The sequence below is a fragment of the Chanodichthys erythropterus genome, chromosome 11 (assembly GCF_024489055.1).
Source record: "Chanodichthys erythropterus isolate Z2021 chromosome 11, ASM2448905v1, whole genome shotgun sequence".
Lineage (NCBI taxonomy): Eukaryota > Metazoa > Chordata > Actinopteri > Cypriniformes > Xenocyprididae > Chanodichthys > Chanodichthys erythropterus.
In genome coordinates this window covers 58,331,267-58,350,053 of record NC_090231.1, presented here as the reverse complement: position 1 = coordinate 58,350,053, position 18,787 = coordinate 58,331,267, and the positions used below count along the sequence as shown (strand labels likewise).

The 18,787-nt window shown below is 38.3% G+C and overlaps 1 protein-coding gene across 2 annotated transcripts in view; it reads right to left on the bottom strand.

The window, feature by feature from the left end:
- cbfa2t3 (CBFA2/RUNX1 partner transcriptional co-repressor 3) overlaps positions 1–14,702 on the bottom strand; it is a 55,990-nt gene extending 41,288 nt beyond the window's left edge. For both annotated transcript variants that reach the window (XM_067400230.1, XM_067400231.1), the window contains exon 1: positions 13,901–14,702. In XM_067400230.1, coding sequence (XP_067256331.1) covers positions 13,901–14,096 — 196 coding nt within the window. In that variant the 5' untranslated portion in view covers positions 14,097–14,702. The remainder of the gene's footprint in view (positions 1–13,900) is intronic.
- Between the last annotated feature and the right edge of the window lie 4,085 nt (positions 14,703–18,787).

Here is an 18,787-nt window from a genome sequence, read left to right as displayed (position 1 = left end):
TACAGTATATCTCGCAATTCTGACTTTATATGTCGCAATTCTGACTTTATATCACGCAATTCTGACTTTAAAACTCACAATTCTGACTTTATATCTCGCAATTCAGACTTTAAAACTCGCAATTCTGACTTTACAGTATATCTCGCAATTCTGACTTTATATGTCGCAATTCTGACTTTATATCTCGCAATTCTGACTTTATATCTCACAATTCTGACTTTATATCTCACAATTCTGACTTTATATCACGCAATTCAAACTTTAAAACTCGCAATTCTGACTTTATATCTCGCAATTCAGACTTTATATCTTGCAATTCTGACTTTATATCTCGCAATTCTGACTTTATATCTCGCAATTCAGACTTTATATCTCACAATTCTAACTTTATAACTCGCAATTCTGACTTTATATCTCGCAATTCTGACTATATCTCGCAATTCTGACTTTATATCTCGCAATTCTGACTTTATATCACGCGATTCTGACTTTATATCTTGCAATTCAGACTTTATATCACGCGATTCTGACTTTATATCTTGCAATTCTGACTTTATATCACGCGATTCTGACTTTATATCTTGCAATTTTTGACTTTATATCTCGCAATTCTGACTTTATATCTTGCAATTCAGACTTTATAACTCGCAATTCTGACTTTATATCACGCAATTCATTATATTAAAAAAAGATCATTTAAAATTAATTATTTAAAATAAAAAAGCCAGGTTTTTTTATTCACTCATTAAGACTTCACTTGTTGCATTACTGGAAGAATCAGAATTTTTGAACAATTCTCTTGAATGAATGATTCAATGACTCTAATAAATTTTTTAACAGTGACTTGTACCAATGTAATTGCAATCTTTATTTGAAGTGTCATGCTACTTTCAAAAAGTGATTTACTCTATTTTGATCACTATCATAGACATTGGTGTTTAAATCAGAACTACAAACTTTTATCCCAGTACTTCTGAGATAATATGAAAGTGGGCTGGATAAAATCATGGGATTTGGCCTACATTGTTTTCCTCATTGAATATCACATTTTACTTGAAAACTTACATGGACTTAACGGAAGCGTGTGAGAAGAAGCATGTGTGTGTGGATGTGTGCCAGTGTGAATGTGTGTGAAGTGAATAGAATTGAACACAACACTAGATCAAAACTCTCAGCCTTGAGAAATCCAGTAAAAGAGCAGCCCTGATTGCACTGGCTCCACCTCTCTGACAGCAGTTCACAGATATTAAATAAATCCTCTATGAGTCCTTGACACCCATAATTCTTAATCCACTGTACTGATAATTGGTCAACTCTGGTGTGGACATGCAATATCTACCCAGATATTTGAGGATTTCTCTACAGCCAAATGCAATTTGCCTACATTTCCAAATGTGTCAGTCTATGCCGGGCAAACGTCTCAAATCATGTGTGAAATGTTGGGATCTGTTTCCCGCACACCCTGCTGCTACAGTATATATATATATATATATATATATATATATATATATATATATATATATATATATATATATATATATATATATTGCATTCCTGGGAAATCACTAAATAAAGTGCAACCAAATATGTCACCATTACTGATATTGATACTGATATTGTTATGTCTGACCCAGGATGTCACCATTACTGATATTGTTATGTCTGACCCAGGATTTTGGTAAAACAAAAACTACCCAAACACTGGAAAAATAACCCCCAAAAAATGACCCAAAAGGCTCAACCCAGGACTTGGGTAGAAAAAATAACCCAAGATTTTTTTAGAGTGAAGAATAAACATGGTGTCCTCCTGTTCCTTCTGACAACAAAGCACGTAATCGTGACTTCAGAAGTGGGAAGTAGGAAATTTCCGATACCCTCATGTTCTGTTTGAGGTCTGAAAGGCCCTCAATAACAAGCAGACAGCATTGAATTATCAGCTTGATACTTCACAACTATTCCCAATATGAAAAAACTAATTAAAATTCAACTTGATCTTCCATGAAAAGATCAAGATTATCAAAACATGAACTAAATTTTCACTGATTTTTCTGATTAGTGCAGTTTGTTTTTGTTGGTTTCTGACCCCAAACAGCAACAGTATTGCTATACTGGAAAACAGCCACCTTCCTGAAAACACACACCAACTTAGTGCTAAAACAGATGGTTAGAGCTTCAGTAATATCTGCGGACTGGAATTTGATTAGTTCAAGGAATCATATTAAAAGTATTTGAGGGGAAAACAACACGTTTTTAACTATTTTTATTTTTATACACAGTTTTCTGTGAGTTTTCTCTAAAGAGCTCAACACAGTCTCTATGACATTCCTTCTGATGCCTAGATTAGGGTCGCTCCTTCAGAGGAAGTCCATAGGATTTTTTTTCAGGGATGATATTGTGAAAAAAAACAGGACCGGAAGCGTTGGTGATGCTGAGCTAAACAAAGACCAATTGAGAATCTTCTGTTTTGTTTTAGTCATGCATTCTTGGATTTCTTGGAATCTCACACATGAGATTCCTGTAGCGTTTCAGAACAGATAACAACACTGTCACAAAATTATTTCCTATAAGGTTCAAACATCTAATTCTTTTATATTTTCTCTCACATGCATTTTACATCCTTCCTACTTCAACAGAGTTCTGTCTTCAACAGGATGGGTTTCTGGATGTCTAGGAGATGGATGACTTGTTGTCCCGGGCCTTGATGTAGTGTTTATGGCCTTCTTCCCTGCTGGGGAGTTATAGTCCTGCTTGTCCTACCCTGTCAGGTCCATCTATGGCCACACATGCTGCTTACACACTCCTGCTATGCCTTTGTCTTATTGTGAAGCTAAAGCTTAAGAGAAGGGGTTAAATAGAATGGATGAGGTTAAGCACAAATCATACTGTACATATGCCCAGTTTCATGCCCAGACAACACTTCTTGCTCTTCTATGCACTTCTTTTAAAGTGCCCCTCTTATGCTATTTTAAAGATTCCTAATTTTGTTTTAGAGTCTCCTACATTAGATTTACATGCATCCAAGGTGAAAAAACATACATTTTATCCTAATATACATTGCATATCACCTCAGAGTCGGAAAACGGTTTGTTCGAAGATTCATTCTCTCTAAAACCTTCATTTCCGAGAGCTACTCTGCTCTGATTGGTCAGACGGCCCAGTCTGTTGTGATTGGTCGATCGCTTACAGCACGTGTCTGAAACAAAATGCCTATTACCTGAATTTCAGCTCTGGACCTTGATACACAGTGATACAAACAGTAATGACGGATTTACCGTATCAATCTCATCCTTTGGAAGTGCATCAAAGTGGATTCGCAGCGCTAAAAACAGCGCCTTCTCAACATGAACAACACGAACCAAACTCTTCCAGTCTCCGATACAACTACAGTGTTTGAGGGCGGGGCAAAGTTGACATTGCTCGCTTGGGTCAAATAAGGACAAACCCAACTGTTGGTTTAAATACTTTAATAAAATTTAATTTGGTTCGTCAATATTTGACCCAAACGTGGGTTGAAAGAGTGCAAACTCTGGATCGAGATTGTTGGGTAAGGAAGCTGGGTTGATTTGACCGAATTGGGGTTGATAATCATTCATAATCAGGAACCCAACGATGCTGGGATGGGAATGCTTGAATCACTTGAGTGCACTCTAAAAAACGCTGGGTTAAGAAAAAAAAAACCCAAGTTGGGTTAAAAATGGACAAACCCAGCGATTGGGTTGTTTTGACCCAGCTGTTGGGTTGAATCTTTAACCCAACCTGCTGGGTAGTTTTATTTAACTCAACTAATGTTTAAAAATTACTTTATTGATCACTTAAAATGAACCCAAAATAGGTTGGAAAATAACATTTATTAATATGTTTAATTAATAATAATTAAATAATAAACATGTATTAAATTGCTTTTTAATGAATGTTCACCTTTTGATTATTATTGTTGTCTCTAGTAATTATGTGTTTGATTTTTAATTTCCAACCTATTTTGGGTTCATTTTAAGCCAGCCATATAGTAATTTTTAAACAATAGTTGAGTTAAATAAAACTACAACAAACATTTAACCCAACCGCTGAGTTAAAACAACCCAATCACTGGGTTTGTCCATATTTAACCCAACTTGGGTTGCTTTTAACCCAGCATTTTTTAGAGTGTGGCGACCAATGACTGGTGAGCGGAAACTGAACAAGCCTGAAATGAGTAAAAAAGAACAGTTTATTCCTGATGTTCAGTGTTTATTACAGGCTTTCAGCACTCAAGGCCTGATGCTTTGGCTGTAGAGGAACTATTTCATTTGTGGAAGAAAAAGTATTTATTAGTATTTCTTCTACAAAATTCATTAAACTTTTAAAAATCGATTTTTTTGTTTAACCATGTAAGCTGTAGACTCTAAAAACTACTGGGTTAAAACAGTCCAAGTTGGGTTGAAAATGGACAAACCCTGCGACTGGGTTGTTTTAACCCAGCAGTTGGGTTAAATGTTTGACCCAACCTGCTGGGTAGTTTTTATTTAACTCAACTATTGTATAAAAATTAGTATATGGCTGGCTTAAAATGAACCCAAAACATTTATTAATTTTTAATGAAAAACAAACAATAAATAATTAATAAATGTTCACCTTTTGATTATTATTGTTGCTTCTAGTAATTATGTGTCTGATTTTTAATTTCCAACCTATTTGTGGTTTATTTTAAGGCAGCCATTGTCACGGACTGGTTTGCAGTATTCAATGCATGACGAAGAAGATATATTCAATAAAGTTTAATGGAGTACTATGAACAATGATCAGGGAAAATAACCATGAAAACAACTCCAAACACAGTGCAACATAAAACAAGCTAAGACAAAAGACAGACTGAAACTAAATTAACAAACTAGAAAACTGACAGTGAAACTGAAGATGGTTTCACATGACAAAACATGACAGCCAAATAGTAATTTTTAAACAATAGTTGGGTTAAATAAAACTACCCAGCACATTGGTCAAACATTTAACCCATTTTTGTCCATTTTCAACCCATCTTGGGTTGTTTTTAACCCAGCATTTAGAGTGTATAACTGTCCAGTTGCCTTTTTTCACTTACATACAATGTGCTTTTAGGTTTGCTTGTATTTTGTGTTCTTGCCAATGCATTTTTACCTTTCGAATGTCATTGTTTCCTGTGCTGTTACTGCAGTTATTCTGTATAGTTTTAACCCAGCAGTAGAGTCATTTTTAAACAAACATATTAAACAAACAGCCAACATGTTGGGTCAAAATTTTAACCCCTTAAGTCCCTTTTCGACCCAGCGCTGGGTTGCCAAAATGAGTTTTCAACTCAGCATTTTTTAGAGTGCAACGCAACAGGAAGTGACTACAACAGGACTGTGATTACAACATTTGCTTAATGCGATTGCAACATACGCACGTAGAGTTTCTGGCCTTTTAGAGTTACTGTGACTAAAGCAAAAGGTGTGATTCTTATCGTGCTGACAGCAGTTTGATTGACAGTGCCGTGCTCTCATGGGGGTGCGCTCGTAGACAGCCCGTCAATGTCAGTGCCTGACGGGTCCTCCTTCCTAGCTCATTTAGGTCTTTGTTGATGTGACTAGAGCATCGCTCTGAGTGATCACTTCGAGAACGGTTTCAAACCTCTCCATTATGAGCAGCTATCTCGATACCGACACTACCCTTCATACACTGACCTTCACCCTAATGGCATTAAGAATGTCCTTGTCTGTCTGTCTTTCTTTCTGCATCTGATGAAGTGGAAGAGATGCTCGCGTCTGATTGGGCTCATTGTGTCCGTATGGAAATGACAGTCTCTGCGGAGGCAGAAATAGAGCAAAAAAGAAAGAGATAGCACGGTTAAGGTAGATCTTTTTTTCACTTGCACATTATAAATCCTTTCCTGTGGCTGCAGACACCATCCAGAGTGCTGGAAAGAGATAAGACAGGGTGCTGCCGGAGAAACACAGCTCTTTTGTCCTCTCCCTTTGTCCTCTCCCACTGAAGCTCCGGCATTCAGCGGCTCTGTTGAGTCACCCTCACAGACTGCAGTAAATGAAAGTTATTTTAAGCACAGCCGCTCAGAGAGGGACTTTATCTAATGAGAAGGTGGCCACAGGCAGTGCAACAAGGAATGGAGTCATCCACTTTTAGGAGCGAGGCGCAGTGCGGAAGCAGATGTGTCACCAACGTGTTTCTTCATTGCAATCGCTGTTCTGAACCACAGAGATTACAAGAAGATGCGAGGATGAAATGTGTGTATGAGCATGAAGAAGTTGTCATTTCTCAACAGGGTTGATGCTGACAAAGAGAGGATGTGAGACAGGACAGGAAGTGAGAGAAAGAAAGTGGAAGAGATAATGAACTGCGTTTTGTAATGCAGAATAGCGCAACAGATTTTTGATATAAAACATTGCTGGCCAATGACCAGGTCCACCGCTGACTAAATGAAAAGATGATACTTCATGTAGCGCATTTTAGATTTTTAACAGCTTGCAAAGAGGATACTTTGAAATGGTTGGGAATCAAAACACTGGAGCTTATTGACTTCAATTTCATTAATCACTAGCTATGTTTCCAGCCACTTATTTTTATGCACATTTTGGGATATCACCAAAAAAAAAATGCTGGATGGAAAAATGCACAAAAAAAAAACATTGAGGCGGTTAAAGTTTTTATACGATAAGAAGACATGCGCATAAATTACGTTGGAAACAAATTTACTGTATATAAATCCCTCGATGCACGATAAAAAACCTCAGGTGACTTCAGCAGTGGATGCGATTGGATAACTGGACTAACCAGCGGACCAGTTGCATCACAGCATCTAAGATGTTGGTTTGGTAGTTCTGCAACCAAAGTTCTGAGTCAAAGTCTGTCATCAGTAGGGTTGTCAAAAGTACAGACTTCATTTAGAAATTTAAAAAAAGTAACAATACCGGTATTTCCCCCTAGAATTTTGAGCGGATTCTTAAACACTTCTGATTGGCCACTGTGTTCATGCGCTCAACAGATATGTCTGTATCAAAGTGATCATGTGATTGGTTTATTGTGTTTCTTCTTCCACTTTGAGACGCAACTCATTTATGATGGAGGAAAAACCATCAAGTTCCATTTTTATTACTGCTATTTTGCACCAATTTTCTAGGAAGTGATGGTTTTGTTCTCTTGAACACACGGGATGGAAACGTTTCTTTATTTGCAAATGTTTTATGCCATATTCCAATTTGCCGCATGAGTTAAATTCGCAACTTTGGATGGAAACATGTCTCTAAATATCCTCTTTTATGTTCCAGAGAAAAAAGTCAACATGAGAATGACTAAATGATGACAGAATTTCACCCCTTTATCATTGGTTGAAAATAAGGAGGCAAGGTTAAGTGAACATAATTAAAACAGTGACCATGAACTTCTTGTTGGCAATAGCAGGCTCATTCAGCAAAACAAACAGCCACTATACCCTACACTCTTCGGTTCACAGTTAATAGATTAAAATGTTGAGTTTGTATCTTTTACCAGTGTGTGACTCCCACAAATGCAGAGTAAGGTCAGTGCGCTTTCATGTGCTGTAACTCAATGCCCTCAGTTCAGTTCGCTTACTCAACATCAGATCAAAGCCAGAGAAAATAATGCTAACCATTAAAATATCTGTTCAGGCATTGATTTAGGCTACTGTTGAAAGTAATGCAGTGTTTCTAAAATCTTGAAAATCTAAAGTCCCTTTTTGTTTTTAAATATAAACATTTAAATGGTGGCTGTCATAATTTTTTATTATTAAAACATACAAATACTGATGAACAGGTTAAGTAAAAATATAATGAATATGCAATATAGTGCATATATTTAACAAAACCTTCCATAATGTTAATTTTTCGCGCTAACTAATGAGTTTATGGTCAATGAATGGCTTTTCTGCACTCAAAAAAAAAAAAAAAAAAAAAAAGATTTTTTGATGCTGTTCAGTTTATTTAAACAATTTATTTTGATTCAACACCATTGTATCAGGTTTCTGGTTTAAATGTGATTGATTCATGTTAAATCGACTTGAAACGATTACTCTTTGACTTAACTTGATGTTTTCATATTGGCATAACATGTTTCAATCAAGTAAACCCAACCAGGACTCAATCAACCTTAATAAATTAAGTTGACCCAATGTAAGTACATTAAATTGGAATAACAGAATTGCATAATGCTGAAATAAAGCAACTTAATCATGTGGAAATCCTTTCCATGATTTTTTTATGTTCGTTCAAAGAGTTATTTTTTTGAGTGTGAGGTAAATGTAATATTACGTGGCATTGTTCACAAGCTGTTTTATTGATATCTTTCTGCTGTTTAAACACTGAGCAATTACATGAGACATGATTAATTTCAGTAAGTTGTTCTGTATCTTTCAACATTCCTTCTGATGTTCATTCATGTTTATTTGGTGCCGTAACAAGTAGTAAAGAGGAAGAGATGATCAGCTCAACTGCGCTACAGCGATCTGTCACCACACATTAAAGAATGCCAAAATGGCATTTATTGTTTGAATTTTGTAACAAAATCAAAAGAATTCGAAAGCTGAGACTTTACGTATCAAAAGTTACAATGCACAAAGTGGGTTATTGGATGGGAAGCGCTACCAAAATCCCTTTAAGACAAGTCATTTCAATCTTGGAAATGCCTCTCGGGCATGTAAGTGCAGCTCCCATCTCTTTGAATTGGGAAACATCAAATTCTCCAAAGTTTTTCACCAATCTTTTGATTAAATTCCATATTTGAAATCACCAATGAAATCTGACAACAACTTGTCTCATACATTTTGTTTCTAAATGCTCGAATCATGACAAAAAATGCCATTTTTCAGGCTGGAGCAGTCCTAAGCCCGTGTCTCTATAGGAAGCGCGTCTGACTGTTTCTATAGGGACCAGCAGCTACAATGACTTTACCAATCGGCGGTTGGCTCTTATTTACAAGGCGGGACTTATTCCGCCATATTGCGAGTTGCACTTTCTCACATTCATAATAATACGAGTCAGTGTTGAAGCAACCCCAAATAACATGATATTTAGCCCCTGGAATGCTAATTTTACCATGGGGAGCCCGCCAAAAACGCGAATTTTACTTCCCTGAACGCGGGATACGAATGGGCTAGTTTTGAATAGCAACTGGGTGGGATTTGTTGTGAAAACCTGGCAACCCTGATGCGAGTGCACCGTCTTTCTATATATAAAGTCTTTGGCGCTACAAAGTTTTGTTCATTCATCAACTGAAAACAGCCTAGACTAAAAGATCGATTCATCAAAATGAGAATCGATTAAAATTGAGAAAGTGACATTTAAACAGAGCCCTAGCCATTTCCTGATGACTTCAAGTCTCTGTCTCTATCAATTCTTATTCAAATCTTTGACTTTTGCTTGCAGACTTTGCTATCTTTGGCAAATCTGAACTCTGGGGTCTTTTGATCAAGAGAAAAATCTGAAAGTCTATATTTCTTCTCCATTTAGCTATCTAGGAGAAACAATTGAGATCCCATTCATGCAGAGATCTCGTTTGTGAATTTTCTTCCTTTCACCTCTTCACTGGTGAGATGTTGTGAGCGAGTTTTCATTTGCGTGTGCACATCTGTGCATGGACATGCCCTCGCAGGTGCGCGTGTTGATAGTTAAACCCTGACTTTGGGTTTGTGTGTTCAGGCAGTTGGCAGTGCTGCGACTGAAGATAGCAAGCAGAGGGGGTTGATGCACAGTATCGAGTCGTGAACATCTGTTCCTCATAGAGACCGCAAAGCTGGTGCAGAGGAAATAGGAAGAATAACAGTTCTCTGCTTTTCTGTCTACTCTTTTTCTTACTTGTTTTGTCTTCATCTTTCCCTCCCTTCTCCACACATCCACACATAAATAGACATGCGAAGACTCCTTACTAGAAAGAACTGAAGTGGTACCCTGGAACAGGGATTGTGTCACATGGTAGCTTATATATCATGTATAATTATCATATTAATACCCCATGGTATTTAAACAAAGGACACGTCAAAGAATATCATGATCTTTCCATGATATAAACAAATAGCATGGTATTTATTTTTGCAAGTGATCATGTGGTAAACCAATAAAACAATTCCACAGAGACGAGCAGTGACGGCACTCTTAGAAAGAAAAAGGTTCAGTGGCGTTCTATGTAGAACTCTAAGTGATTTAAATGTTTCTAGTGATACATGTTTAATTCATAAAATGTAAACAAAATAAAAAATGGAGTTAATTAATTAAAACTAAATCCATAAAGTGTGGACATGATGGGAATTATTCAGTTAAAGTTTCAAGAGGTCCACTCTCTATATTTCCTTCCCAGAGGAGATCCGGACAATACTTTTTTGCATTTCCATATGGGTATCAGTAGTGCTTTGTTAAAGAACAGTCAAAATAGTCATCAAAGATGAGGATATTGGGTCTCGAGAGCCAAAGCAGTGGCGTCTGGAAACATTTCATCAGTTGAGCCAAATTGGATATGAATATTAAAAGGTAAGATCAGATGTTTTATTAGGGTATTAATAGTTTTTATATTTAGATACCTATGTAAGGGTGAGTTCAGGTTGATTGGGACACATTTTGCCGTTGAGATGACTGGGGAAAAATGTCCCAATCAACCTGAATTCACCCAAGAAAAGATACTCTATGGGGGTTCAGGGTTTTCCTCTTGAAGTTTGGACCATTTTTATATATTGCATAAAATAAGTATCTACTAAAAGCAAACAAACAACGTACATAATAATCAAAATGCTTTCATGAACAGTCAAAGTCATATACTGTATGCATGACAGATAAAAATAACTATATTTACGGCAATCTCGTTTTCTGAAGCACTCGTGTTGCTTCATAACATTGAAGGTAAAACACTATGGAGTACTTTAATGAAGTCTTTACTACCTTTTTGTGGCTTGAAAGTGGTAGTTGCATAAACTGTCAATGGAGGGACAGAAAGCTCTCAGATTTTATTAAAAAATACCTTCATTTTTGTTACGAAGATGAATGAAAGTCTTACGAGTTTAGAACGACATGAGTAATTAATGACTGAATTTTCATTTTTGGGTGAACTAACCGTTTAACATCAGTTAGTGGGTTGCTAATGTAATAAAAAAGCATAAAAAATACATAAACATTGGGTAAAATAGCTTGTTTTTAATTCAGCTGAATTGTTTTTTATCAATACTTTTTATTACTGAATGAAATTCAGTCAGCATTTTGCTGAACATGTCCACCATCTTGGGAGAAACTTTTCACCAAGCAGAGCTCAGTGGCGTATATTTTGGCCAAAACAAGGTCTTATAAGGCATAAGCATAAATATACTTCCTACCTTATGGATTAGCCTTGAAACTGAATCACATTATATCTACTTCTGCATCCAAAGTCAGAGATGGGAATACTCAAGTTAAAATTTCCCACTTCTGACCTCAAAGTGACCTCCAGACACATCTAAAGTTGGAATTCTCCAACTGAAGACTATGAAACTGAAGTTGGAGTTGATAAACGTCATTGCTGTCAACTCCATTGGTCATTTAGTGTAGTAGCTCCCAAGATCTTCAATCTTAGAGTTGTCTGCAGGATTGGCAGGTCTGCGTAACAAAATTAGCCCAGTGGCCAATCAAAAATAGTCCAAATGTAGCCCAATGACCATATCCAAAATATCCATTCCCACACCTAAAACACATGTTTTACAATCACTTGTATGCAAATTGAAAAACACTATATCATAGTGATCATAAACACAGTTTATACCAGTAGCCCTCTAAAACTTAACATCAAGCACAGTTTTTTGCATTAATAATATTTGACTGAAATGCTTTTATTGAATGTCAAACCTTTAACCCATGGGGGAAAAAACAACCCGTCTTGTCAAAAGTGCAACATGTGACACATTACAATGCTGTCTTGTAAGCACTGAAACAGATTTTTTCTTCTACAGATCATCATGTTTTGACCTGTCGTAAGTCATGTGCACCTAAAACAATACCTCCATGAGCATTCGAACAGCACTGCATTACCAAATATCAGTGGAGTTGAACACATTATTGATTTAGTCTTTGTTACGGCTGGAAAAGCATCCAGGACAGCATAATTCCTCCGTCCTCATTTCCACCAGCCCTTAACACACATACAGCACTGTCAGCTATGCTAAGATGCTAAAGCACTGGCCGACGTATCATCCAAGCATACATATTCAAATAGCTGTGGATTAGTGCAGCTAAGCTCTCTGCTGCCAGTGATAGGAAAGAACCATACTTTGTTTTGATAATTTTCCCTCTCTTTAAGAATTTCAGGGTTTCAATTCGGCTCCCCCATCATGTGTGGTGGGTGGCTGTTTTTCATTGCAGACTGGTGTGTATGTGATGATAAGGCACAGGGAGAAAAGCCAGCGCTCTGACATCTCTCCACCGCCGCGGTTATCGTTTGCCGCAGCTGTTGCCCAAGTCGCACCACATCTGCCGCCTCACAAGAAGCTCCACCGCTGTCACGCGACATGAAAAGCCCCTTCATTACCCAGCTGTTGACTACACCTCCCATCAGCCCCTTCTCATATGTGCACGCACACCTAGATAGGTAGACAAAGCGCCACTGTTTACAAGCTCCAGGTCCTTTCTTTGTAGCCGAGTTGTGGGCTGGCCTTAGGGACATTTAGCCCGCTGCCTCAGCCATTTTATCACTGAATTACAGGGGATGTTTATGACTAAGCCTAATTATACTAGGCTTATCAGAGAAACGTGCGCAGAGCTCATTATTGCCAAGAGCCGAGCGTCGCCGCAGGTAATGTGCAATGCTGTATATTACCTTTCAACGCAAGCTAAAACCATTTTTGCCCTAAGGCCATCAAAAAGTGCCACTTTGGCTTAAAATTCTTGTATTGGGCTCAAGTGGCTTTGCAGATCTCAGATATTTTCAACTCTTTTCAGAGGCATGTTACATGATTTTCTGTGCACCTACATGTTATATCTGCACAAAGAAGTCAAAAAGGGTAGAAGTTAAAGACCAAGACCTACAAGTTTCTGTCTGCCCAGCTGAAAAGACCATAGCTGGTCACCAGAATATGTTTTGCATCCCAGCAGCACTAGAGTAGTTCGCAACTTTGGAAAAAACTCCCATATAGCACAAAAACAGTGTTTTTTCAGGCAATTTGAAAAAGGAATATTTCACAAAACTGCAATGGAACACCTGGTGCAAGGTCACCTGGTGTACGTAAAAGTCACATGATCATTCTATATATATATATATATATATAAAACCTCCCAGAAACACCTCATACATGGCCGCTCCCAAGTATAAGGGGCTTTCCTTGCCATTAATGCTTGGATAACGCACCTACGTCTCCTTCGATTAAAAATAATGGCGAGTGTGGTGGCTGCGATATACAAAAATCTACCAACATCCGTCGCCATGATTTTTTTGGAATGACGACCACTCTCATCAACTGTAGCTGCATTTCCATTACCCTTCAAATTGTGCAAATGGAAATTGCAGCTTCAACTTCGCAAAAACTCCCATATAGCACAAAAACGTTTTTACGCTCAATGAGGTGGTTTTTCAGGCAATTTGAAAAAGGAATATTTCGCATAACTGCAATGGAAACAGTTTTCACATTTGCAGGTCACCTGCTGTACGTACCTGCCGTGCAGGTCATGTGCCGTCACATGATCATATATAAACTCCCAGAAACACCTCTTATGTGGCCACTCCCAAGTATATGGGTCTTTGCCTTTAATTTAATCCTTGTCATTAATGGAATTGACTTTTTGATGCGAGAGAGGAAAAAAATGTTTTAGTCGCATAATATGGAAAATATTTTTTCAGAAAATATCGCAAAAGTTTTGCGAAAATCTGAAATGGAAACCAGGCTTGTGTTTTGCACACACTGCCTCTAGAATGTGTTTCTTTCACTCACCTGTGGACAGTCTGTTGGACATGCGAGCAGGTAGGGCCAATTGATGAAGAGCTCGTTTATCCAAGGCGATGCTACGGCTGGTCAGCATGACTGTCGGCACTCTGGGTGCAGTGAGAACGGCGGAAGATGCTCTCCTGGTCCCAGACCTATTAAGTCTCTTTGCATGGATCTCCCCAGCCATCTCATCCCAATGCATAGTCTCCTCAAATCCGCAAGAGTTCCAAAGGCCCGCAGGATACTCCGCTAGTTTCGCTTTGTGGGAAGAGCAAAGTAGTCTGTCGTGTTGTCCAGTTCAGTAACCCGCGCAAACGTCTTCAGGCATGGACTATCGCACAACCCGATGAGAAGACCAGTCGCAAGACTCAAGCCCTCATGGAAAGTTTTCCTCCTTTTAAATGCTGACCGCAAACCTTTTTTCTTTCCTCTCTCTAGCTTAGGTAGCAATGTCGGTGTCGTTCTTCAATATTTATGGGCTTCTGGGCAAACAGTGATATTCTCTGTCACAGCAGGGAACGTGTAGTGAGCGCAGCCTCTCTCTCTCTCTCCGTCTTTATCTCTTTCACTCTCTTTGTAACAGCTCAAAAGGAAAGGGTGGTTTGGGTGGCAGAGAGGTCAGCCTGCCTGTGGGCTGAGACTGTACTCCAATTGAGCAATGTATCTACATATGCCTGACTAACTAGAATGGAGTTACATCTAACAAAGTCTCCCTTTGAGGACAACCAAGAACTCCTATAATTGTAGTAATATTTTTCAGCGATAGTGTATATATTCAATATCTTTATATATAAAAATGAGGTTTATGTATGTCCTCAGCTAGGCAAAATGTCTGTGTGTCCTGTCCCCATGTGAGCAGGTGGTTCCCCAGGCGAAAGTAAACAGTGCGGAGCGGCTGATAGCTCACATTCAGGCTTCCTCTGGCAGGAACCAGCTGTGTCTGTGGGCAGATCATTCTTCCCGTTCCTACCGGACAGTGGTGCCCATACTTCCTCTCGAACACCTCCTGGTCTGCGCATAAGTTCAGACAGGTTCAAGGGCGAGAATTTCTGTAAAACTCCCATCTGAAGGCGTGTTTCTTAAATCTGAAGGCATATTGCAACATTTTTTCTTGCCCATTTCATCATAGTGTATTAAATATTCAGAGTTGTTCTTCTGATTAAGTCTGCAGACTCATATGCTTTACATATTTATGTTATTACATTGTTATGCAGTTGGCATAAGTTTAAAAGTTCGTTTTGTGGAGAAAATAAGGTTTTGTCTCTAGTTGCACAGGCATTGACATGTGGTTTCTGAGTTGTTATGAGTGGTTTTTAGCAGGTTTTTGCCAAAGGCCATGACACAATAAGCTGTAGTGTTGTCAAAAGGACTGACTGCGATACCAAGTCGGTACAGACATTTTAAAAATGTGATGCTTTGTGCATCAGATATGTCTGTGATTGGCTACAGTGATGTTGTAAATAGACAACAATGGCACTTTTCTCGAGCGCATACACAGATACACACGGGAGCGCTTTGAAAGTGGGAGCGTTTGAAAGCAGCCGTCTATCAGCGGACCCGAGCATTGATCATTGTAATCGAAGACATATCTGTTGACCACGTGAATACAAAGGCCAATCAGAGGTGTTTAAGAATCGTCATATTTTTAATTTGGTATCGCAATCCATACTTTTGACAACACCACCAAGCTGACGTCAAAGAACCAGCAGCGACTAAAGCCGACTGTGTTGTATCATTTTGAATATCAATCACGTTGATAACTTTTTTCATTCCAGGCGGCTGTTGTTATGAAAATATTTTCATATCCTCAGGTAAGATTGTGTAAAATCTTCTCTCTGCGGCATCTTGACTTTTTTGCTTGATTTCATAACTTCAAGGCTCTGTTTACACCTGGTATTAAGATGCGTTTTGGTCAATCGTATCACAAGTAGACGAGGGAGACACATTCTCGTTTATACCTGGTGTTTTAATCTGTCTCTTTTGTCCACTTTTTGTCCAGATTTGTCTGGTCTATGGGTGGTTAAAATGTTAATTTCGTATAATGGACGAAAGAAGCTTGGTACATTTTTCATCTTCAAACCAAATTTGTGTCTTCAGCCGACAAAGTTTAAATCCCCTCTGACTAGAGCACTTCCCATAATGTTAATGTGTTAGGTCAGTAGGCGGAAAGTAGGCGGTTGGCTACGAAAACGAATGCGTTTTCAACTGCCTCTGGAAGTGGTTGAAAGTGGACAAGCTCAAAACTTTTTAGACCCTGTTTACACCTGTATTTAGTGTTATCCACTTGTGATCCGATCAACCAAAACTCATCTTAATACCAGTTGTAAACAGGGCCCAGCATGCTGAATTGACCAAACTGTCACTGACGGGGGCCAGATTAGAGCTGAGGTGTGGAACGCACTGCAAAAACTAGGCAGACGGCCCAACATTGGCTGACGACCATTGGCTTGGTGTGTCTTGGCCTTAAAGGTGCCCTAGAGCTTTTTTTTAAAGATGTAATATAAGTCTAAGGTGTCCCCTGAATGTGTATGTGAAGTTTCAGCTCAAAATACCCCATAGATTTTTTTAAATTAATTTTTTTTAACAGCCTATTTTGGGGCATAGTTAGAAATGAGCCGATTCAGGGTGTGTGGCCCTTTAAATCTGGTGCTCCACGCCCCAAGAGCTCACGCTTGCCTTAAACAACATAAAAAAAGTTCAAACAGTTAATATAACCCTCAAAATGGATCTTTACAAAGTGTTCGTCATGCAGCATGTCTAATCACGTAAGTACAGTGTTTATTTTGATGTTTACATTGATTCTGAATGAATTTGAGGCTGTGCTCCGTGGCTAACGGCTAATGCTACACTGTTGGAGAGATTTATAAAGAATGAAGTTGTGTTTATGAATTATACAGACTGCAAATGTTTAAAAAGGAAAATAGCGATGGCTCTTGTCTCCGTGAATAAAGTAATAAACGATGGTAACTTTAACCACATTTAACAGTACATTAGCAACATGCTAACGAAACATTAAGAAAGACAATTTACAAATATCACTAAAAATATCATGATATCATGGATCATGTCAGTTATTATTGCTCCATCTGCCATTTTTTGCTGTTGTTCTTGCTTGCTTACTTAGTCTGATGATTCAGCTCCGCACAGATCCAGACGTCCTGCCCTTGTGTAATGCCTTTCATAATGTTGGGAACACGGGCTGGCATATGCAAATATTGGGGCGTACACCCCGACTGTTACGTAACAGTCGGTGTTATGTTGAGATTCGCCTGTTCTTCGGAGGTCTTTTAAACAAATGAGATTTATACAAGAAGGAGGAAACAATGGAGTTTGAGACTCACTGTATGTCATTTCCATGTACTGAACTCTTGTTATTCAACTATGCCAAGGTAAATTCACTCCAACTCCAAATCTGATAGCTTAGAAATGTAGCAGCATGCCTCTCCTAAATAACCCACAGGATTTAAGGTGTCATTCTTGTCCGTTAAACAGTGAAGTTTAGTACATAGTTTTACAGGTTTGTTTCAGATCCTAAGCATGAGCAATAGTAACAGAGCTTGCCTTTTTCTAAGAAAGAGATAATGGAGAAAGAGAACATTAGAGCCTCAGGGCTGGAGAGCAGCAGTCCTGCGGCCCACTGCAGTAATGCTGGTACTGAGAAATTAGCCTGTGTACAGCTGTGACCCACTGGCCTCCTCACACACACACACACACACTTACTCTGAGGACAGAAGTGAAAGGGGATGTGCACACAGATGCACCGGCTGTCACTGCCAAACTCACACAGATGGTGGCCAGCAGAGTGGATATGAGAGTGTGTGTGCGGGAGTTTGGCCATGTGTTACAGGTGGAAGTTTTGTAACAGAGGCGTAACTATATCATATTTTTTGTCCCCCATAACCACAAAATATTTTAGGGACTTTCCTCTTGTGTACACAGTGGAAAATGTAATGCTCAGAGGTTGCTCTTTCTATATCAACTTTGATGTTTCTGCTAAATTTGTCTTGGAAAAATAAAAATACACTCAACTGAGACAATTTGTCACAAAGTGTCTCATTTGTTTGTATTTTTAAAACACTGCTAATGGTATGGTATCACTTGAAATGTTTGAATTTATGTTACATGGAGAGCATCAGTCTGCAGACAATCGTAGTGGATCTAAATGGTACAAGAATCCAGAAAGAAAATAAGACACATAATCAAAGTTACAGCTTAACTTGCTAATGGAAAACATACAGTAGACTCAAAATGAGACACAATCTGACTCAGAAATGAAGCTACAGAAGGATATATATATATATACACATGGGAAAATGAGGAACTAAACTAGAAACAGGTGATACACATATTATGTTGACATGAACAGGTAATGTAAAATACAGGCACAAAGAAGCAAAATACAATCTAAGATTCGGGGGTATTATCAAAATAATAGTCCTTGGCATCAAGTAAAGCCCTGATAATAATGTGACAATAGAGAGATAGCTGAGTTTTGACTGTAGATAAATATGGAGGTGATTTAATCTTACTGTCATCTAGAGGAAACAATTGAAATATTAATCTGAGATCTCATCTGTGATTTTTCTTTTTTATTGGTATAAAGGCTAATACATAGTGCTCACTGTACAATGACACTCACTTGAACCATTATGGCTTATATATAAGAGTCGTTTATAAAGATCACAATAACACAGTTTATTGCTCTGCTGGAACCTGAATGGGCCAGATGTGTGTTTGCACCTGTGCTGCCGTACGTTTGTTTCTCTCATCTTGCACTCTTTTACCATGCTAACGCGCAGATGACTGCATGTAATAGTCTTCTGTATGTAAAACCTATTTAAAGGCCCACTGAAGTGCCTTGAAATGCGGCACATTATTCAATGTGTTGACGTA